At 34.7% G+C, this 23,340-nt stretch overlaps 1 protein-coding gene across 3 annotated transcripts in view; it reads left to right on the top strand.

Moving 5' to 3' along the window:
• Phip (pleckstrin homology domain interacting protein) overlaps window positions 1-23,093 on the top strand; it is a 115,411-nt gene extending 92,318 nt beyond the window's left edge. For 2 of the 3 annotated variants that reach the window (XM_051140243.1, XM_051140241.1), the window contains exons 28-40: window positions 1,509-1,620; window positions 1,805-1,866; window positions 3,763-3,918; window positions 4,719-4,839; window positions 7,384-7,509; window positions 8,945-9,014; window positions 9,323-9,373; window positions 10,809-10,958; window positions 13,803-13,955; window positions 14,685-14,848; window positions 15,304-15,563; window positions 16,141-16,338; window positions 20,546-23,093. In XM_051140243.1, the coding sequence (XP_050996200.1) occupies window positions 1,509-1,620; window positions 1,805-1,866; window positions 3,763-3,918; window positions 4,719-4,839; window positions 7,384-7,509; window positions 8,945-9,014; window positions 9,323-9,373; window positions 10,809-10,958; window positions 13,803-13,955; window positions 14,685-14,848; window positions 15,304-15,563; window positions 16,141-16,338; window positions 20,546-21,183 (2,261 nt within the window). In that variant the 3' untranslated portion in view covers window positions 21,184-23,093. The remainder of the gene's footprint in view (window positions 1-1,508; window positions 1,621-1,804; window positions 1,867-3,762; window positions 3,919-4,718; window positions 4,840-7,383; window positions 7,510-8,944; window positions 9,015-9,322; window positions 9,374-10,808; window positions 10,959-13,802; window positions 13,956-14,684; window positions 14,849-15,303; window positions 15,564-16,140; window positions 16,339-20,545) is intronic. The other variant, XM_051140244.1, reaches the window with a different exon arrangement.
• The last annotated feature ends 247 nt before the right edge of the window (window positions 23,094-23,340 follow it).

Below are 23,340 nucleotides of genomic sequence, written 5' to 3'. Positions count from 1 at the left end.
TAACAGTACATCACGTTTCAATCTAAATTTGGATCCAGCTCTATACCCAGTCAAAATCAATAATAGTTTACAAATGTTTTCTTTTAATTCTAATTCTAAAAGAATTATAATTTAATAGATCCTTTATCTTGTTTTCCTGATTTTAATACATTTATGTTACTTTATGTATATCTACATAAACTATTAAATCAATTTTTTGTAAAAACATAAAATAACTGTCTTGAAAATAACTGATAGATTAGTTGGCAACTTGTTTGCCTAATTGTGTGTTAAAAATGAAAAGTACCTTAGTAGAAGACACTACTTAAACTATTCTTATATAAAGAATGCCATTATTATTGAATGGATGTAGACAGTTCTAAAACAACTAATAGAATCAGTTACATGGCTATTTTTATTTGAACCCATATCTTTTAGAATTTTACCTATGCTATCAGAAAAAAACTCAAGTTAAGTACTATGGCAGCCACAAAAGAAGAAAGGGGAATACCTTGCAGTGTTTATATGACAACAAGACCCTGAAAAGATTGACATTAAAAACAGGCAGTGTCTTGTAGCTTATTAGAGGATTTATTACAGGTAATAACCATAATGTAATAGGGTGTGTCTTTTTCTTCCCAGCCCCAAGCTCCTAGAATAGTGACTCATGAGACTCAAAATATATTTACAAATACCTAGGACATATAGCTAGGCTCACCTTTGACTAGCTCATAACTTAAAGTAACCCATTCATACTAATCTACATTCTGTCACATGACTTGTTACCTCTGCTCAGGTCCTCCTCACATCTTCACTTGAGCTCATCTTCCATGCCTGGCTTGATCTTAGCATTATTTCTGCCTACTAGATGTCCCATGTTCTATTCTACCCTTTTCTGTAGATCATAGGAAACTATAATAAGAATTATTAAGTAAGAATTACATTCACAATGTAAAGTCCATGTGGAAAAATAGACAAAAGGCATGCTTGGTTTTTCTACAAAGATTAACAGTTTTCTCTTTGTTTTGTTTTTTAGTTGTTACCCTTTAGAATGGAAAGGGACCGTGACTGTATAGAACAGTATAAGGATGATAGAGATGAAGGAGAGCATGCTGAGTATGTTATGGGTTTGCATTTAATCTAGCATTGTCACTGTTACTTGGTGAAAATAATAGGAAGTAAAAAATTAAAAATAAACTCCAAATATATTTAACAAGAAGCATTTCAAAGTATACTATGAAAAGTTTGGACATAGTCTTAATGATGATTTTTGAATGCTGCATTTGCAAATAGGATTAAGCAAAAGGAAAAGTTTCATTACTACTGAGATCTAAGAAATAATACAAGCCACATTTTTAGGTATATGTACCAATTTTCCTGACTTATTTTTTAAATATATAGATTACCCTGTATCTTGTGAAATCATCCAGTTAAGAACCTTAATAGAGTTATACTTTAGAAAAAGGCAGTTAACCAATGCAACAGTATTTGTCAGTGTGATGAGATAGGCGGCTTTTGCTGTTTTTCAGGTGACCGCTTTAGATCAGTCATAGATGATGCCTGGTGGTTTGGAACAATTGAAAGTCAAGAGCCTCTTCAACCTGAGTACCCTGATAGTTTGTTTCAGTGTTACAATGTTTGGTAAGAAAATATTCATTATATTTTCCTTTAGGCCAGGCTTTAAATTTTTTCTGATTTATCAGTAAAGGGGTAAAGATACTTCATTGAATGCTGTGGCAATTATTTGTTCAATGTGCTCCTTATAAAAATTGTATTGTAGTTTTCAGATTTTTTTTTTAAATTGAATAATTTTGCTTTCTTAAAGCTGGGACAATGGCGATACAGAAAAGATGAGTCCTTGGGATATGGAACTAATACCTAATAATGGTAAGTATATGTTAGGCCTATTATGTATACCTCGTGGACTTAGGGTGTTTTTTACATTGTGTGAGATGTGTATGGGCACATACGTGTGGCACATTTGTAGAAGTCAGAGGATAGTTTACAGGAGTTGCTTCTCTCCTTCCTTGGGCCCCAAGGGTTGTACTTGGTTTATTAGCTATTGTGCGAAGCACCTTTGACCTCAGGACATCCCTTCAGCCATGGACTTGGTGGTGGTGGTGGTGGTTGCGGTTGTTGTTGTTGTGGTTGTGGTTGTTGTTGTTGTTCCTCCTCCTCCTCCTCCTCCACCCCCTGCTCCTCCTCCTCCTCCTCCTCCTTCCTTCTTTTTAAATAACAAAACTGGTTTACTGCTGGAGGTAAATTTCAGCATTCAAGAGACAAAGGCAGGATTACCATAAGCTGGGGCTGCATAGTAAGAACGTGACTCAGCAAAACAAAAGTGATATTATTTAGGGTTATTGTGACTACCAAATATAAAATATTCAACAAAAGTATTAGTTGCAAACTTATTGTTGAACATAAAATTAGACAAGGTTCAGCAGTGAACATGTTGACTACCATCTGTAAATCTAATTCCAGGAAAACAGACCCTCTCTTCTGGTCTGTGTTGGCACCAGGCATATACTTGGTGACAGACATATATTCAGGCAAAACACCCATACACGTCAATACAAAAGTGGAAAAAAAACCCTCTTGATCTTCTAATTTGATGTCACATATGGTCATTACGAATAATAAATAGGAAGTGAACTCAGCTAAAAAACCTTAGAAATGAAAACAATATTCATGCTGAAAATGTTGGACTAAAATTAGTTCATTTAATGCCAATAAAAAACATTTTTATTTCACTGCTCAAGTAGAAATACTGAAAAATAGAAAATATCACTATCAACTTATTACTTGTCACTGGCTTCTTCTTTTGTCTATCGTGGAGTTTAAATTTTGTGTTTAAATTTGAAATGGTTTGATTGTTGAGAGTTCATAATTGGCCTAATAAAGAAATGAGGCTTTGTAATACTGTAGCTATTTTTCTAACGAATTAATGATACTAATAACTATTTTAATACATCTTTGTATATCCATTGATGGTTGTGATGAAATTCTTTTTGTTGTTCTATTTAGGTCCACATACATATACACACAAGTATTTTGATGACATACAGTGTTTGGTTTCTGTAAGAGTTAGTTAAAAAAAAATACTTGCTGCATTTGTTTGATTCTGCCTCAGCACTACTTGAAATCTTAGGTACAGTGTTAATAGATTTAAACATGTGAAAAACATCACTTTAGAAGTGGAAGCCTTAAGACTTTCTTCTTGGTTACAATTCTTTGTTGTGTATTAGAAAAAGTGAGGGTCTCTGGTCCCATCCTGTCATTCCCTCACCTCTACCCCCAAGATAGAAACCTTGGCTGTCTTGTACTCAGTTTGTAGACCAGGCTAGCCTCAAACTCACAGAGATCTGCTTGTTTCTGCCTCCATGAATGCTGGATTACAGGCATGCACCGCCTCACCTGGCTTAAAAATTTTAGATTTTGATTAAAATACTTTTAAAGTTTTTATCAGTTCATTTTCACTGTATATATTTTATTTAAATAAATATGGCAATTGAATTATGAGATGGATAAAAATTGTAATTTTCTTTTGTAGAAATATTTTCTCTTTCATGTATAACTTGGCTGTAGTATACTTTTTAGGTATAAGTAATCATTTAGTTTTAAATGTAATGTCTTTTTTAAAGAATTTATTTTATTTGCATTTAAGACATTCTTCTACGAAAACTGTGATTTTTTTTTTTTTTTCAACTTCAATTCTTTCCAAAGGAAAACTTAACAGTAATAACTAAATATGTTCATTGGTGTGTTTTTCTCCCTGCATTTCAGCTGTGTTTCCAGAAGAACTCGGTACCAGTGTTCCTTTAACTGAAATTGAATGTAGGTCACTAATCTATAAACCTCTTGATGGAGAGTGGGGAGCCAATCCCAGAGATGAAGAATGTGAAAGAATTGTGGGAGGAATAAATCAGCTGATGACACTCGGTAAATAATAACATCACTAAAGTACAGAAAATACATCTAAGTTCCATGATCTTTCTGTAGCTTAAGTTTCAAGAGTGCAATAGTGCCAGACATATATTAAGCACCTGAGTCTCCCACACCCAATTTATAAAGTCGCCACTCACTCAGCTAACATGATATGAACTGGAAGGGGAAAGTAGGCAAAAGTTGAATTTAATTATGTGTATAGCTGTTCTTCATTTTTCCTGACATATCCACAAATCATTGCAAGGGAAAGAACATGGACTGTGAACGGACATTGTTGGTTTGTGAAAATGTCAGCAGTGCCCATAAAACTTGCTTATCAGAACTCTGGGCTTTCAAGGTAACTGGAGGCCATTGTTGTATGTAAACAGTGTATACTAATAGTCCAGAATCAACTTCCGAGGATATAGGGTAATACTCAAAATCAAGAGCAAGAACTGAAGACACTGGACATACTGTATATCCAAATGCGGGAGTTTTATTTTGTTTTTCTTTTCCTTTTTGATGCTGAGGATCATACTGAAGTATATGGCAAGTACTCTACCACTGAGCTGTAAACCCAGCCCTAAAGTCTAATCAAATGGAAACTTTATAAAAATCACCTTATAAATTTTATCTTAAATAGTTTTATATTTTAGGTTTTTAAAGTAGTTTAAAAACTAAAGTGACCTTCTAGTTTTTGCTCCGTTTTTCTTGTCCTGGTAAATTCATAGTATATTTATCTGTTATTTCTTCATCGTAATGTAGCAGTGAATTTTAAAATACAAATAATAGACTTATAACCTTATTTACTTTAGATATTGCTTCAGCATTTGTGGCCCCTGTGGATCTGCAAGCATATCCCATGTATTGCACTGTGGTGGCATATCCAACGGATCTAAGTACAATTAAACAAAGACTGGAAAACAGGTTTTACAGGTTAGAACTTTTTAATGTTGTTGATACAAAAGAACACTAAAGGATTCTTTCATCTAGTTACTAACAGTCTGTGGCACTTCCTCAGTTTTGTGTGTACACAGATGGACATGAATCCCCTAGGGGTCAAGGTAAAATAGAGAGTAAAAGTAGGCCTTTGTACTCTTAATTTCTTTTTTCTTTTTTTTTTTTTTTTTTCTTTCTTTTCTCTCCCTTTCTTCGTTCCTTCCTTCCTTTCTGTTTTTATTTTATATATTTGAGTACTCTATTTGCATGTACACATGAATATAGGAAAAGGGCCTCAGATCTCGTTATCGATGGTTGTGAGCCACTGTGTAGCTGCTGAAAATTGAACTTGGGACCTCTGGAAGAGCAGACAATGCTCTTAACTGCTGTGCCATCTCTCCAGCCCTGTACTCTGCATTTCTTGAGAGTTCCCTACAATGTTGATGATGCTTTCCTATGGAATTATGAATGAATACTCAGTTTTTTCATAGGTGTTTTATAAATCAAGCCAAAGGTTTCATTTCCCCCCAGATAATATACTAGAATATTTAATAGATTTTCTATAAATCTCTTGTCAATTGAGCTTTTGAATGCTTACAAAATTTAGAAATGATTCACAAAACTTTTTATGGTTCTTGTTTAAGCTGTTGTGGTTAGTTTGCTTTTTGGTTGCTAGTGAGTTCTTTAGTTTTTCTGAGACAGGGTTTCACTATGTAGCCTTAGCTATCCTGGAACTTGCCATATAGATGAAGCTGGCTTCAAAGCCACCTACCCCTGCCTCCAAGTCCTGACATTAAATACTGCCTAAAATATTGGTAGAAGTATGCTTAGATCTATAGTTTGTAGAGACATTTTCAATTTTTCTTAATGACTTTTGCTTAGTAGGCTGACACTGTAACGTACATAATAATTAATTGCATTAAAATTTCTTTTTATGATTAGTTTTAGTTTTACATTTTTGCAGTGTTTTACTCTTTCTAATATAAGGAAGTTTTTATTCAGTCCTTCTGCCGATGTTTTTCTATATAGTATGTAGGTTTAGTTTTCTTACTGCTGTAGGTTAGTATATATAACACTGTAAATACTGCTTTGTCCTTACTGACTGACATGGGCCTTCTCAGCAGCCATGTTAATGACATGTGAGCTAGAAAAGTCTTTCTTCCCACCTGCCATATTTATGTCCTGGTAGGTGAGAACCATCAAAGCAATAGAATTCAACTTGGTTTGAAAGATGATCTTACTGGTTTTAGGTCCACATGCTGTTGAATCATTATTGCAAACTACTCACAGATGCAAAGATGAGAAAATTCCATATGATATGGTCTTTGTCAGCCTACCTTCAAGGCTTTTGGTGTCAGGTGCAGAAGTTGAGAAGAACAAACAGAGAATATTAACTGTTTCCTAGATCTAGAATTGATTAGATTTGGAGAATTTATACATAGTGCTACAGGATAGAGCATAGCATTGGATATGTGAGGAAGAGTCACTAGTTGGATTATAGCTCACAAAAGGAGTTGGCATTTCCAATTACTGTGAATAAGCTTTCTTCTACACATACTGCTGAAACAGGCTGATTGCTAAAGTGCAATTTATTTTCAAGATACATTATGTTTTAAATAGTCTTCTTTGTTGTTAATCTAGCTTTATAATCAACTTACTTACAACCAGTTATATGTTTGCAAATGGAACTCACTTGTTTTCCAGCCTGCTAATACACATAAAAGTCTGAGTTATGTTTTTATTTAATGCAGTAATGTTTTTATATGATACTGCACTGTTTAAATGTTTTTTGTCTCATTTTGTTATTTACAGTTTTTTTTTTTCTTCTGATACTATTCTTTGGTTAAACTATGTTTTGTTTGCTAGTAATTTAATGGCTTATTTTTATATAATTATTAGAATCAGCATTCTAAAATGTACAGAAATTCCTATGTATGTTTTTCTGTAGCTACAACTGCATGTTTTATTCTATATAATTGCATCTGTTAACAAATCACTAAGATTAACTGTTAAAAAGTTGCATTATATTCTCAAAAAATGGCTTCAGATTTTTCTATGCTTTTAGAAATAAAATTATGAGACTACAGATTTTTTTTTTTTTTTTTTTAGCATTGACAAGTGCTCAGAAAGAATTCCTACTTAAGTTTCTCGCGGATTCTCATCATCTTTTTATGTTTTATAAGCAATCTGTTTGTTTCCTTTTTGTATAGAAATTAGGGGATGAAGTAATACCATGCATGTAAAAAATAAGTAAAACTAAAACTGTAACTTTGTTGTTCTGCCACTTTCCTATAGATATCCCCTTGTAAAAAGCAGCATTGTTAATAGTTTGCATGTATTATTTCAGATATTTTCTATAAAGTATATTTTTCTCTTAATGAAAATGAGTTTAATTATTATTATAATTATTATTTTAGACAAGTTTTTCAAGGTGCAAACAATATGATTGTTATAACAGTAAACTAAAAGGTCAGAGGTCATAATTTAAGATTGTGCACATGTTAGAAGTATGAGTTAAGACTTCTCTATTTGTTTTTTCAGGCGTTTTTCATCCCTAATGTGGGAAGTTCGATATATAGAACATAATACACGAACATTCAATGAGCCAGGAAGCCCAATTGTGAAGTCGGCTAAATTTGTGACTGATCTTCTTCTACATTTTATAAAGTGAGTGACATAGGCATGCGTCAGTATAATAAATGCAATAAGTAATGACATGATTTTAAATAAAACTGTGTAATAATTTAAAGTATGAAGTGCTAAAATCATCTTTTATATAGGTGATATTGTCACATAAGCATAGTTCTTTTAAAGGGGCTGGAGAGATGGCTCAGAGATTAAGGGCACTGACTATTGCTTCAGAGGTTCTGAGTTCAATTCCCAGCAACCACGTGGGGAGTCACAACCATCTGTAATGTGATATGATGCCCTCTTCTGGCAAAATACTGTATACATAATAAATAAATCTTGAACGAAAGAAGAAAAGCTTAGTCTAAAGAAAAAAAACTTAAGCCAGGATTAATGGCTCATGCCTCTCTTCCCAGCACTAGGGCTGTGTTTTTTGGTTTGTTTGTTTGTTTGTGTTGTTTTGTTTGAAAAATGAATTGGTAGAATAGAGTAAGTCATTGGACATTGCTATACTTTTGGGTTGGACCAAATCATGAAGGTACTTTGCCAACCTAAGGAACTAAGCTTTTTAAAAATTTGTCTGTATTGTGTTTGTTTGTATATGTGTGTCTGTGTTGGTATGCAAATGCCTGTCCCCTCAGAGAGGTATCTGATCCCTTGTGCTGGAGTTAGAGGCAGTTCTAAACTATCTGATGATGTCCATGCTGGAAAGTGAACTCTGGTCCTTTGGAAGGATAGTATGTACTCTTAACTAGTGAGCCATCTCTTCAAGTTTTAGGAAATGGGCTTCTAAGGTATGGGTACTTAAAATAAATAGATATTACCAAGTATTTTGATATGCATAGTTTCTTTTACATTATACCTCAAAATATTCATTTCACTATAATATCTTCTAGTGGAGATAAGACAAAAAGGATAAATAGCCATTACTATGGATCAACAACCTTAAGGCTTAGTGTATGGAAATGAGAAAAAGGAAAGGACCAAGCAGTGTGAGAATAGAATTCACAGTAGTGGACCAATAATTGAGTTTTAAAGAGAAAGGAATATTGAAAAATCTGAACAGTCTCATGACTTTAAAAACGGTATGTTGTTAAAATAAAGATAGAGAAAGCAATATATGAGAGTAGGTTATGGAAGTTATATAGGGGAAGGAAGATTTAGGTGATGATATCAAAAGGAGAAAACTAAAGACAATGTTTTATGTGATACTTTTCACTTAAGATAGTAACAGGAACAGGGCATATAACTTTACCTTGAATATCAGAGAATAGATGATACCCAGGCACAGTGGTGTCCCAGGCACCTGAGCAAAAGTGATACGTGAATCAAATGTATATGGGTAATATATTATTGTCAACAAATGGAAAAATTGTTTGGCTTAAAATTTAATCTTAAAATCTGGTATTAGGAAGAATTTCTTAGGACAAAACATAGCTCTGATCAGACATCAATATTTTCTTTTATTATTTAGGGATCAGACTTGTTATAACATAATTCCACTTTACAACTCAATGAAGAAGAAAGTTCTGTCTGACTCTGAGGTATGTAATGGATTTCACCGTAGTTACTATAGTAATTAACACTGTATTTTATAGTGCATTAAATAAAATTTACAGGTAATAGTATTCTTGTTAAAGTTGTTATAAAATTGCTTTTGCCATTACTGTATTATTGTTAGTGTCATATTTAGAGTTTACTTGATTGAAAATTTTGAATGAGGCACGATTTTGTTGAATCAGTCAAGTGCCATAGTGATAGGCATTATGAGATTTCCAAAGAGAGAAAAGAATAGCAACCAAGTGATGAGGTCTATGATATTTCATGAATTCGATGTTTTGCTGCCTCAAAGGAAGAAGAGAAAGATGCTGATGTACCAGGAACATCTACCCGAAAAAGGAAGGTAACAACTGTTAAAATAAATTTTATCAGTTCAGCCTAGGGTGCCGATAACTGACAAGAGTCTGAAACTGCGAGCACTACTACGCCCGGCAGAATCTAAACTGATTATAATATACTCATAAACTAAAATAAACCACTCTAAACTTCATAACAAACATATATCCCAGGCACTTGCCAATCTGATCCTAGTACACTTCTTCCTCCTCCTCCTTCAACTGTTCACTGTCCTCCTTCCACTATCAACTGTCAATCCTTGGCTCCTCCCTCTACAGGAAGTTCCACTTTCCACTTCCTGTCCAGCCCCGTTGATTGGCTAAACAGCACTTTATTGACAGTTGTTACATCCACTTAAGACATTCCTCCACAAACAGCATTTTGGTTTTGATAGCTTCTATTTTTTTTCCACAGTTTTTTTTTGATGTATGAAAGTATACTAAAATCTTAGTCTTTTATTCTTAGTGATATTAAAAGAAATTTAAGTGTTCAAATAATTTTCTAAGTATAAATATTTTTCTGAGAAAGGTTAGTATTTCAAATGACTTAAACATTTCTAATCTGAAAATCTGACATTCAGAGTGCTCAAAAACTCTTTGAGCCCCAAGACTCAAAAAGTTTCTTGCTGTAGTTTCCAGATTTTGACTAGTATTCTTCAGTGTTAAGTCTGTGCAAATATTGCAAAACAAAAAAACTTCAAATAGAAACACTTCTGCCAAGCTTTTCAGTTCAGGAATGCTCAAACTATGCTAAGATTGGACTAAAAGCACAAATTGGATTAGTCAGTGAATAGGGTGCTGGTTTTGTAGGCATCAGGACCCAAATAAAAATTCAGATGTTCAGCTCATTGTAATCACTGTGTTGGAAAGATGAAGACAGGAGGTGCCTTGGGGCTTGCTTGCCAGTGAGCCAATGACTCTGTGAGATACCCTGAACAAGCAAGATGTTCAGTGCTTAAGAGAGCTTATGGTCCCAGCCCCATGCTGGGCAGTTAACAGCTGCTTTAGCTTCAGGGCAGCTTCTGGTGCCTCTTAACTTTTGCAGGCACCTTCTCTTACTCGCACATACTCACGTGTACATAATTAAAAATAAAATCAATCTATGAGCATGGTGACAGACCTGTACTCTCAGCACTAACGGAGCAGATCTCTTGAGTTTGAGGCCAGCCTGGTCTAAAGTAGTAAGTTAGGCCAGCCAGGGCTATGTAGAGAGTCTTAGATAGACAGACAGACAGACAGATAATGGATGGATATAAATTAATACTTTAAAATAAAAACAATGTTCTGAGGAAAGCTCCTGAGGAGTGGTACCAGGTGTGTCACATAGGTGTCACATATGGGCACAAGCACACACACAACACTAGTAAGTGTATGAGTGAATGAACAAATGAGTAAGTTGTGTTGCATAATAGCTTCTAATATACTTGTGTGTTTTTATTTCAGGATCATCAACCTAGAAGAAGGTTACGCAACAGAGCTCAGTCTTACGATATTCAAGCATGGAAGAAACAGTGTCAAGAATTACTAAATCTGATATTTCAATGTGAAGATTCAGAGCCTTTTCGACAGCCAGTAGATCTTCTTGAGTATCCAGTATGTATTTCTAAGATTGCTTTGAAACTGTTTTTATTACTGTGCTTCATTTCCTCATTAGTTCATCCATGTTCTCGATACCTGTTCAGTTACCAAAAACTCTTAAATTGGCAAATGTGGTAAAATGGAAAGAGATCTAAAATATGCCTCTAAAGAACGGGCCTAATGCTTCTAGCTGTGCTCTTGCCAGTTTTGTAACTTAGAGTAAGCCGCTTAGTTTTCGCATATGATATAATTTTTACTAACTACGCTTAGTGGTTTACTTTCAATTGATGTCTTAAACACCAAGACCAAAAGCAACCTTGGGAAGATAGGGTTTATTTGACTTACAGGTTAGTGTCCAACAGTAAGTGAAGCTGGGGCAGAAACTGAAGCAAAAACTATGGAGGAATGCTTATTGGCCTGGTCAGCTACCTTTCTTATACAACCCAGGACCATCTGCGCAGGGTTAGCACCATAGAGGGTTGGGCCATTCCTCATCATGCATTAACCAAGAAAACATCCCCTTCAACTCTTAACTACATGCCAGTGTGATGGAAGCAATTCCTTAGTTGACTTACATCTTCTCAGATAACTCTACCTTGTGTCAAGTTGACCAAAATAAATACATTAATAATAATGATAATAATAGTAATAATAGTAGTAATAATAATAAAATTACTAGCACAAACTCTTTTCTTCTCCATATTAATTCTAAGAGCTTACAACTGTTATCTAGAAAACAAAAATAATGAAACCTATTTTTCTCATGGAGTCATGATGATGAAATGAAAATGCATAAGTAATTTTGTAATAATGAAACACTCACTACATGGAAATAATCAGTTTAAATTATTGTGTATATGTCATGGCTGGTTGATACCCATGGGAGGCTTGTCTTTTTCAGAAGAGAAGCAGGAAGAATGGATTTGAGGTTGTTGTGGGAATATGAAAAAACAAAACAAAGACTAGCACTATAAGAAATATTGTATGTATTTAGGTAATTTCAGTGTATGAATTTTAACAAATAAGTAGTTAAGAGTGTTGAGATTATGATACAGCTACTCATTATTGCATACAAGCATAGATGTCAATTTAGGCTAATTCTTCTAGTTAGGATTTCAAGAGTGTACTGTTTATAATGCATCACAACCTAAATACGGTTTCACCTAACTCCATTACTTGTTTTTATATAGGCACTTTGATTTGAAATGATGATATAGACAAGTGTTGTTTGATACCATAAAATATATATCGTTTTTAATTTCAAGGATCAGAAGTAGACTCATTAAATGTGCAAGGAAAATATTTAGCTCTAACAGTTGAGTGACTTGGGTTAGTCTGCACCTTCCCAGAATTCCAGAACTTGGTTTGTGCTGTATACAGTACTCAGATTTTCAGAAGCTCGGCTTTCCTTTATTTCCTACAAAGAATTTGTAGTTTAAAAAATGGATTTAAAATTTGCTTGTCCTATTAGTTGTGTTTTGAGCCTTAATATTTTTATTATAGGGATATAAATATTAGCCTTGTGCAGAAATAAATGAGGCCTTGGGCCATGGTTAGTAAAGAATTTAAACCCAAGAACCCTGTCTAAACCAACTGAGGGAGAGTGGCAACCCAATTAAAAATCTAGAATAATCCATTCCACGATAAATGTGATTCTTGGCTCTAGTGTTCGAGAGACATCTCCTTTAAGCATATGCTACTCAGAACCTATTCATGTAGCACATGGAAAGATGAAAACAGAAAAGACAATCAGCAAATGGGAAAAAAGTAAAAACTAATATTGATTGAAATCATTGAGAAAGTGTGTCTCTGTGATAAAATCAGTGTTGGAACGTCTCTCAGGTAGATCAAACTGGCCTAGAACTCATAGTCCTTTTGCCTTTGCCTTACAATTACTGGATTATTAGCATATAGTACTTCCAAATCAGGCTGTGTTCTACTCTTGTACACAGTAGATGAAATAAGTGTGTGGTAGTTAAAAATATAACCTCAGTGAAAACGAATACAAAATGGGTATCAGCATTTGTGGGATACACAAATGTAGGGGAATAAGATGTAGGGAATATTTAAACTGGTGTATATAACTTGTATCAGAACTCTAGGAATCAATAAGGTGTGCTCAGTTCTCAGTATGAAAAGGGAGGAGTAAAGCAAAAGGAAGCAGGAGTGAAATCACCAAAGGCTGAAATCAGTGCTTTTGAACAGGTGCAGTATACTCGGTAGTACTAAATTACTTGTCTTACACTGCAGCGACCATTAGCTCTCATTTTACCTCTGTTTTCTTCATCGTGTTTACTTACTTTTTATCCAGTTCTCTTCCATAGTTCTATTTTCCCTTACACAAAAGAATGTAAGCTTTTTGACATCAACTTATATTTATTATTTTTGTTGATTATAAAATACTCTTAAATTCTGAAACTTGAAATTACTGGAACTTCAGCCTCTGTGTAGATGTCTTGGGGAGTTTGAGATTTATTTTTGTATTATGTTTGTGTGTACCACATGTGTGACTAGTGCTTGCAGAGTTCAGAAGAGGGCATTGGATCCCTTGAACTCAAAAGATGGTCATGAGCCACCATGTGGGTGGTGAAAACTGAGCCCTGATCCTATGTAGGAGCCACAAGTGCTCTTATCTGCTGAGCCATCTCTCCAGCCCCATCTTGATTATTTTTTCTCGTTTTATGGTGTTTCAGTCAGTCTATTCATTAGATTTATAGGTAGGCTGAAGTTTTTAGGAATTTATTGTTCTGTTTTTACAAATGATGGGTAATATTTCTGTGACTTGTCATAAAAATCCTGTGAATTCCTGTGCTGTAAAATGATACTTTGCTAATAGTATCTTGTTCCCTTTTATCTTAGGACTACAGAGACATCATTGACACTCCAATGGACTTTGCTACTGTCAGAGAGACTTTAGAGGCTGGGAACTATGAGTCACCAATGGAGCTGTGTAAAGATGTCAGGCTCATTTTTAGTAATTCCAAAGCATATACACCAAGCAAAAGATCAAGGGTATATCATCAAATTGTTTTATTTTGCTAAAAGAATGTCAAATCTTTAAATGTTTTTACTTAAAACTTTGAACAAAATTAACTGGCTTTTATGTTGTCAATATTAATGATGACCTGCTACTTTCTACTGTGGGGTATGTCTGTTTGTTTCAAACAGTGATACCATTTAAACATTGATGTCAGTTCGGGAATAGTTATCTTTTTAAAGGTAGTGTGATTGTCTTGTTAAATACTAGAGCCTTCTGAGCCTAACTTGTACCTTTCTGCTTTACTAGTTCCATGTGAATGGGTAATAGAAACAATTGAGAATGACTAAAAGTTCAGTTTGCCACTTACCTTTTTTTGGTCGGAACACAGCTTCACAAAATACAACCATGAAGAGATCTTATTGATGATAGACCTAGCAAGGAAACTTGTTTCCAGCCCTTTTGAGGTAGTTTGAGTATGGTAGAGTTCATGATGTGGAATTTTGCCACTCTAAATGAGAATCATTTCTGTTAAAAATCTCAAATAATGTCTAATCTAAAGTTAAAATAGTTAAATGTAAAAAAAAAAAAAAAATGCTTTAGGTTACTTTCCATCAGAAGAGATTGAAAAATTAAATACAAACAAGTTTTTAAATTCTAGAAAATTTTACTACAAAAATATTTAAATTACAGTATTTACTAAATAGACCTTTCCTTTTGAAAAGTATTTACCCCATTTTGTGGATATTTTTTTCTCTCTGTAGATTTACAGCATGAGTTTACGCCTGTCTGCTTTCTTTGAAGAACATATTAGTTCAGTTTTGTCAGATTATAAATCTGCCCTTCGTTTTCATAAAAGAAATACCATAACCAAAAGGAGGAAGAAGCGAAACAGAAGCAGCTCCCTTTCCAGCAGTGCTGCATCAAGGTACTTAGTTCCTTTTACATGACTTACTAATCTATAACTTTGTCATCTAAATGGTAGAACTTGGTGGTTTTTAATGTTTGCTTTACTATTCCCTATATTGCAGAATGATATATTTGACATGCAAGTTCCTATGATGTGGAGGATTTTTAATCTTTTAAACTAAAGCTTTTCTAGTGTAAGTGCTTAAATTCAAACTGCTAAATCTATACAGTAAAACAGCATTTTTAGGATAGTGTTGGCATCATGCTTTCTGTCATATAACTATAGCATTTACGATGATCCTTCACTAAATATTCACTTTCAAAGGCTCACAACCATATGAAATCCACTACAAATCTCATATTTTAACATATTCATAATAGTACAAATGTCGAATTCAACTGTATTAAAAACTTGTAAATAAAAATGGAGAGTTGTTAGGAATGACTAACAATGTGATCTAATCTTGTTTACAGCCCTGAAAGGAAAAGACGGACCTTAAAACCCCAGCTGAAGTCAGAAACATCTACCTCTCCATTTTCTATACCTACACGATCAGCACTGCCCAGGCATAATGCTGCTCAGATGAATGGTAAACCAGAATCCAATTCAGTGGTTCGAACCCGGAGCAACCGAGTAGCTGTGGATCCAGTTATAACTGAGCAGCCATCTACATCATCAGCCACAAAAGCTTTTACTTCAAAAACTAATACATCTGCCATGCCAGGAAAAACAAGTAAGACTTAGTCACAGTTCCTACAGCACAGTGTGATTTTTTTTTTTTTTTTTAAGCTTTTGATATTTTTGTGAATTTTAGTCCTTACTTGAAGCTGCTGCTTTTGCTTTATTGTTTTTTCTCTTTTTGAAAGTTGGGTTTTTAAATGAGAAAAATAATTGAGGTTTAGGGTTTTTTGTTTGTTTCTTTGTTTTATTTTATTTTTGTAGAGCAAAATAACAATGAACTGATACAGACTGCACAAATTTAAACCTGATGCTTGCTAACAATTTGGCGAGACTTGCCTTTATAGTCTTGAGCTGAGAAGAAAACTTCTATAGGGCTACACTTGCTGTCATTTTCTTAGATCCTTTTCTCACTAGAGCGTAGATCCCTGGGCTTGTCTAATATCTATGAGGCCCTGTGTTTAATCCCAGCACTATAGAAAAGAAAGTGTTTGTAAGGAAGCTTCAGTTATAACTCATTTTCCTTCTTCTGGCTAGTTGAGGCAGTTCAGATTAGTAGCACTCCCAGACCTTTTGCTTATGTATGAATTCAACAAGTCTTGGCTTCTAATCTTTTTACATTTGCGTTTTAGTACTAGAAAACTCTGTGAAGCATTCCAAAGCCCTGAGTATGCTTTCAGGCTCTGATCAACCCACATTTGGCCATGGTACAAGGAATAATTCTGCAAAAGAAAACATGGAAAAGGAAAAGCCTGTCAAACGTAAAATGAAGTCTTCTGTCCTCCCAAAAGTACCCACACTTCCCAAGTCACCAGGTATCATTGACCCAGGTAAACTGTTCTGTCTGGCTGTGGTGCTGCATGGCTGTTCAGTGCAGAGACTGAGACAGGGAGGTCACAGGTCTAAAGCCAAGCCAGTGAGTAAGTGCCCTTCCTCAAAAATGCCACCTGAATGTGTTATAGAAGCTGGCCTTTATGTTTTCTTTTTTGGTGGGTGACAATTTAGTAGTTACAATGTGTAATCTGATACATTTAGTAATGTTGAACTTTGTATTAAAAGCTAAATATTCACTAAAAATTTAAAGATAAAAAGCTATAGAATTAAAAGCATAGTCTAGAATTAAAGGCTTTGAATGTTGTAAACTAGTTTCTAGCTTCCTTTTTACAAACCTGAACAAAGGCATCTTCTAAATTGATTTTGTTAACCCAGTGTGGCATAGTTCACATTTCTAGAATAAATATATAAACTGTTGATAGACCCTAGGTCACAAAATAAAATACATTGACCTTTACTAAAGGGTAACTTACTGGTTTTTAACTTTTGCTTCCTTACACTTTGAATTCCAAAGCCTTTGGAGTATAGTTTGTTTGTTGTTGTAAAGGCTTTATGTTTGAAGGATGGGAAAAGTTTCATTACCACATTACTAAGATAGCCTAGTAATAAGCAATTTTTATTAAAACTTCCCAAAAATGTTTCTCAGACATTTCTTACTAATATTCTTACCAGAAACCTCACTCAAGTTTTTCTTGGCTAAAGTCGCCTCATTCATTTTAGAAGCATTGTATTTTACCCACCTACGAAGACTAAACCTTGGGTGTCAACCTAGCATCCAAATCTGTTCAACACTTTAGATTTCTTTTGTCTTATGTTTTTCTCTAATGCACATAAGCCCATTCTCCTTTCCATGGATATAACTAAAGCCTTATCTTAATTCTCTAACTATTGGTCCATTCACTTTTCAGTCCTTACCCAGTCTGTCTTGCCTCTGATTGCCTCCCTTCTTGAGTCTCCCTTTTCCTCCCGCCTCCTTAGATTTCCTTTCCGCTCCCTCCCCTCCCTTGTTTTACCTCATCTTTATTCCTTCTTTGGCTGCTCTTCCCTTCTCCCTCACCCACTCTCTTTCCTATTTTGTCTCATGTTACCTCTCTAACTCTTAAAATACCATCTCAGGAATCCTTAAAAACATTTTTTTATTTTATAGGTTTGGGTGTTTTGCCTATATATATGTCTATGAAATATATGCATATAGTGTCCATGATAGTTAAAAGAAGGAGTCGAATCCCCTGGAATTGGAGTTAGAAATGGTTGTAAACTACCTTGTGGGTGCTGGGAATCAAACCTCGGGCTCTCTGAAAGACAAATAACCGTTTTTAACATGTGAGCAAATGAATTTGATCATCACAGTTTTGCATTTATTTTATTTATTTATTTGTTTGTTTGTTTATTTATTTATTTATCTTTTGAAATCTCATATATTTCAACAATGCATTTTGGTCATAGTCATCACTTTCCCCATGAAGTCCCACTATTGCTCTCCATGCCTCTTTCCAGTCTCTATATTCTCCTCTTTGGTTATTAATGCCCAAAATCCAATTAATAGGTTAGTATCCAAATTGGTAATTTGATTATTAATGCCCTAAGTCCATTATTTACATGGGTTTGGGGCCACCTCCTAAGGCACGGACCATACACTAGCAGCCACACCTTCAGTGGAAGTGATTGATCTTCCCTCCCCAGCCCTTAACTGCCAGTAGTTACTTTTCCAAGCATGGAGTCTCAGGGTCCCCTACCCCATTCATGTTGATATTTTGACTGGCTTTATCTTGTGTTGATAACCACAACTACTGTGAGTTGATGTATACATCAACCACATTATATCCATAAGTTAGTGTTTCACCACTCTCTTCCCCTTCTTCCAGCCTCTAGGATTGTTTTTGCCCCATCTTCTATCTTGTATGAGCCGAGATTGGTATAGGTGATTTGCCCACAGCTATACTTTAAACTTTGATTAGCTAAGACTCTCAGCATTTACCCACTGAAGAGAGCTGCTTCTCCAACCAAAGCTTAGAGTAACATAATTCTATAGATATAAATGTAAATATTTAGTCGAATGCCATTTGCCAGTATGGCCATCTAGCAAAAACTCAAAGTATCCTGTACATCCTCCTTCAGTGTACAGTCTCCTATGTTTTGGGCTTTTTGACCAGGTTTACAGTAGCAAGCATGACCTCTGTCTTTGGTGCAGGCCTCATACCCACTTAGAATTGGTTGGTCACCCCGTAAGTGACATGGCACTATTGCACCAGTGAACATGTGTTGCCTGGCAGGTTGTGCATATAGGCTCCAGCTCTAGATGAGACCGTTGTGTTCTCTTCCCCTGCAGGCTGCATAGCACCTTTGGCATTATCTAAGAATAGGCAGCAGGGAGAGAGTTTGGGGATCGATTGAGGTTTATTTCCTATACCAAATGTAAGGAATGACTTCGTCATTCGGGTCTTAACATCTAGTTGTGGAGGACAATCAAGGTCAATGGGAAATAGCTTATGTTGTGTTAGGTCTTTCTTGGGCCTACCTCACCAGTATCTCAGAGAATGTATTCTGAGCCTAACACTGAAAATTTTATTTAACCCACATGCTTTGGGAGCAGCAGTAGCCACCCATGCAAGGTTTTATTCAGTTTCTTCTTTTTTAAATAAGACTTTAAAATTAGCTTACAAAGTAGTAGATTTCCAAAAGGCTTTTTTTACGTATATCATCAGTTTGGACTAACCTATCCCCAACCTCTCCTTGAGTCCTCCTATGTCCACTTACGCATTTAATTCCAGGTAGTATTCCCCTACCTCTCCTGTCATAGGGCTTGGGTTCTCGTCCCTTCAATTAATTTTTCTTCTTACCTTTCTGACTAATTTTGGTTTGAGCTTCATTTTGTCAGATAGTATAATACTAAGTATTGTTTCCTAACTACTTGCCTGAAACACATTTTTCTATTACTTTACCCCAAAATGGAACCTGTTTTCTAACCTAGTCTGCAAGCCTTTGTTTTTGTTTTTGTTTTTGTTTTTATTTTTAATTGGGAAGTTGAGGTATTGATATTCAGAGTTACTATTCAAAGTTTTGTCTATATTCATATCATTTTGCTGCTTGTTTGGTCTTCTCTTGGACCTTTTTATTTTTTATTTTTAATTGTCCTTCTGTGGCCCATTGAGTTGCTTTACCTTTCTCTTTATTTCTACATATTCTTTCTTTTGGTTTGGTGTTCAGTTAGGCCTCTTAAACCTGAATAAGGCATCTCTTCTTTTCAGTTTGGAAATTTTTCTTTTGTCGTTTTCTGGAAAGTTTAGCATAGTGTTAGCTATATTTCTTCTCTGCCCATAATTCAAATGTCATATCTTTTTACAATATCTCAAAAGAAGAAAGAAAAGAGTTCTGATATGTGTGTGTAATTGACCTTTGTTGAATGATTCAATTTCTCTTTTCATATCTTAGTGCTTTTATCAGCAGTCTTTATGGAAAGCAAAGGGCACACAGATGTCATGCAATTTGTTTGGTAGAAATACTTTGCTACTTTATGCACATTCCCACATTTCTCTACCTTACTGTCAACTCATAGTTGCCATTGTAAAACAGCTAAACTAAAGAAAACCATTTGTGGGAAGTTAGCATTTTCTTCTCTCTTTGCTATGACTTGTTGGATTTCTTGGCTTTGTAGCATAGAATTTGTTCATATTACCATTTTTAACCAAGACAATGGTCTTCTATTTGTACTTAACCCTCTCTTTCTGTCTTCATTAAGAATCTTTTCCAGGGGCCAGTAAGATGGGTCAGCAGGTAACTGTCCTTGCCCTACAAGTCTGGCCATCTCATTTTCATGTTCAGAACCTATGTGAGAGTAGGAGAGATCTCCCTCCCAAAAGTTACCTCTGACTTCCAGATACATGGTGACACATGTGCTGCTCACACATAACATCATCAACATCTGAGTGCACACAACAAATTTTTTAAAAATAAAAATTATGTAGGTAACAACTGTAGAAATTTAGCAGTTCTCTTACTCATTTTAGTAGAACTTCTGTTTCCTCCTCTTTCCTCTTCCTCTTCCTCCTCCTTCCCCTTCACTTCTTTTCTCTCCTCCTCCTCGTCCTCCTCCTTCTCCTTTCGTTATATAGAAGTATACTAGTGTTCTTACCAACTAGTTGAGGGCTATACAGCAACAAAAAAAAGCCATTATATGTTAGGTGTACTGTTTTTTCTTTTCAGGAGACTGTAAGAACAATGCTATTATACCAGGAACCATTCAAGTAAATGGCCATGGAGGACAGCCGTCAAAACTTGTGAAGAGAGGACCTGGGAGGAAACCTAAGGTAGAAGTTAACTCCAGTAGTGGAGAAGTTACACACAAGAAAAGAGGTAGAAAGCCCAAGAAACTTCAGTGTGCAAAGCAAGAAAACTCTGAGCAGAATGACGTGCATCCTGTCAGGGGTGACACAGTTCCTTCTTCAACATGCAACTTTCTTTCTGAAACAAACGTTGTTAAGGAGGATTTTTTACAGAAAAAGAGTCGTGGAGGCAGAAAACCCAAAAGGAAGATGAAAATGCAAAACCTAGATTCAGAACTCATAGTTCCTACAAATGTTAAAGTGTTAAGGAGAAGTAACCGGAAAAAAACAGATGATCCTATAGATGAGGAAGAGGAGTTTGAAGAACTCAAAGGCTCTGAACCTCACATGAGAACTAGAAACCAAGGTCGAAGGACAGCTTTCTATAACGAGGATGACTCAGAAGAGGAGCAGAGGCAGCTCTTGTTCGAAGACACCTCTTTAACTTTTGGGACTTCTAGTAGAGGACGAGTCCGAAAATTGACTGAAAAAGCAAAGGCTAACTTAATTGGTTGGTAACTTGAAACAAAATATTGTACTCAAAATCTATAAAGCAGGTACAGTTAAGGAGTACGTAGAACTACAGTTTCTGCTTCCTGGCTGCTATGATGGATTAGGGAATGTTAGGATTTGACTTGTGGGGGTGCGGGGAAGGAAAAACAAACACACAAATTTAGAAGATAATTTACTTCTTTGAATGGAAAAAAATCTATATACATATATATTTCAAATGTTTGCTATTTATTGCCCTTAGGTAGGTTATTTGTTTCCACATTCATTTCACCCACTATTTTAAATTGAAGACTTGTTACAAATTCCCGATTTATTTATGGAAGAAAATCTCTGCTACACTCTAAAGAAGCATAGTATTCCTAATGATAGAATGTTTCCTGTTAAATTGAGTTATTTTTGACCAAGTAAGGTACATTTTTACTGATAACAGAAGTCATGCCCCTAGGAAGAAAGATGTGACACAGAGTAGCAGTACATTAAGAAGCGTTTCCTCTAAAGGTAATTCTATAAAGTTCCCACCGTTAGTTATCCTGGAAAGTGTTGTTAGTTGTACTGTGTTCAACTGCAGAAGATCTAGAGGAAGCTTTTGTTTAACTTCATTTCTGCCAAACTTAGGAGAAAATGTATTGATACAAAGGAAACATATCCACATTGGAAAACCTTTGACTGTCTAATTTTTCAGACCTTGATTCTTGTATCAGTCACTCTGTCTCTGTTTATTGTGCCAAAGACTGAGAATCAGTGCAGTGAACAGCCTCCTGTTCTTGACTGTCAGGACATCATACACTTTTCAATACTGGGAAAGCTATATATTCTAAAGAGCAAGTTATTACAGAATTATGCTGAGTTGTATCTTTTTTTGGAACTAAGAGTAGGAAAATAATGCACTGGTGGGTCCTTTGACAGAGATATCTTAGAGAAAATGTTTTAAATGGTTAAAGGATTCAAGGAAAATAGAGAAAAAAGTATGGAATTTGATGTTTACTTGATCTGGATTAATGTCATTTTTTAAACTTCAGACATATCCAATAGGCTAAAATGACTTAAAAAGAACCATGTCTGTGTGTGCGTGTGTATTAATAAATGGGTGTCATTGAATATATATACAAACGCATACTTAAGTACTATTACCCAGGTATAAATTCTTTTTTCAGGATTTTTTTAGGTAGTAGTAGAATAAAAATAATTTTAAAATGTCATACTTTATAGTTTAATTTTAAGGAAAAGATTGGTTATTTTCAATTATTAAAAGTTAAAAATAGGCCAAATCACTTTTTATGCAATCATGTTTTATACAGTGGTCTCATTGCACATTGTGTTCTTTCTGCACTTTTTATGGTATCCTTATCACGCTCAATATACACTCTAAAGAGAAACTCCATTTAATGATTGTGCCTTGTATTCTATTATTTTTTGCATCATTAGTAAAATTAAGTTGTCTATTGTAAATGATAACTATATGACTTAGGAGAATGTATTACTATATGTACTGCTATGGGAAAGGAAAGCAGTTATTTATTTGTTTATGGTACATTAGTTATTTTATACCTTGAAAACCAACATAAATGCCATTTCTATTGTTTAAAATTACTTTTTTCTTACGTTTTAAGAATGTAGTATTTTCTGAGGACTAATATGGTACAAAAATGTATCCAAATTTTTCAGATACTACATTTTTAAAAAGGAAGGATGGGGAATATATTTATCAGCATGACCCTAATGTAGAGAATAAAGTCTTTAATTGAATCTTGGCAAAATATGTAATTAGATTATATAATTATTTCCTTGTTTCCAATAAGGATAAATGTTAACTGTCATTTAGCTGTCTTGAAGAAGAATGAAAAGTGATGCATTTGGGCTTTTTAGATCATTTGTACCGAAATTTGTACAGAAACTCTCCAATGACACTAAGTGAACCATTTTCCAGATCTTGACTGGATTGCTGTGATTTTACAGTTGAAAAATAATTTCAAATTTTTTAGGTTTTTTTGTACATTTATTTTTTTCTAACAAATATATTGAACTATATGATTAAAATTAAGTAGTTAACTCTTCATAATACAGAAATGGATGATGACATGTTATATTAAAAAAGGAGTAAACTTTACCATTACTGAAAATGAAAGTGTGTATGTTGGAAATTTAAGTCAGTAATTAGTTGGT

This window comes from Acomys russatus, chromosome 32 (genome assembly GCF_903995435.1).
Source record: "Acomys russatus chromosome 32, mAcoRus1.1, whole genome shotgun sequence".
Lineage (NCBI taxonomy): Eukaryota > Metazoa > Chordata > Mammalia > Rodentia > Muridae > Acomys > Acomys russatus.
The sequence above is the reverse complement of the archived record's forward strand: the minus strand, read 5'-3'. Positions and strand labels throughout refer to the sequence as shown.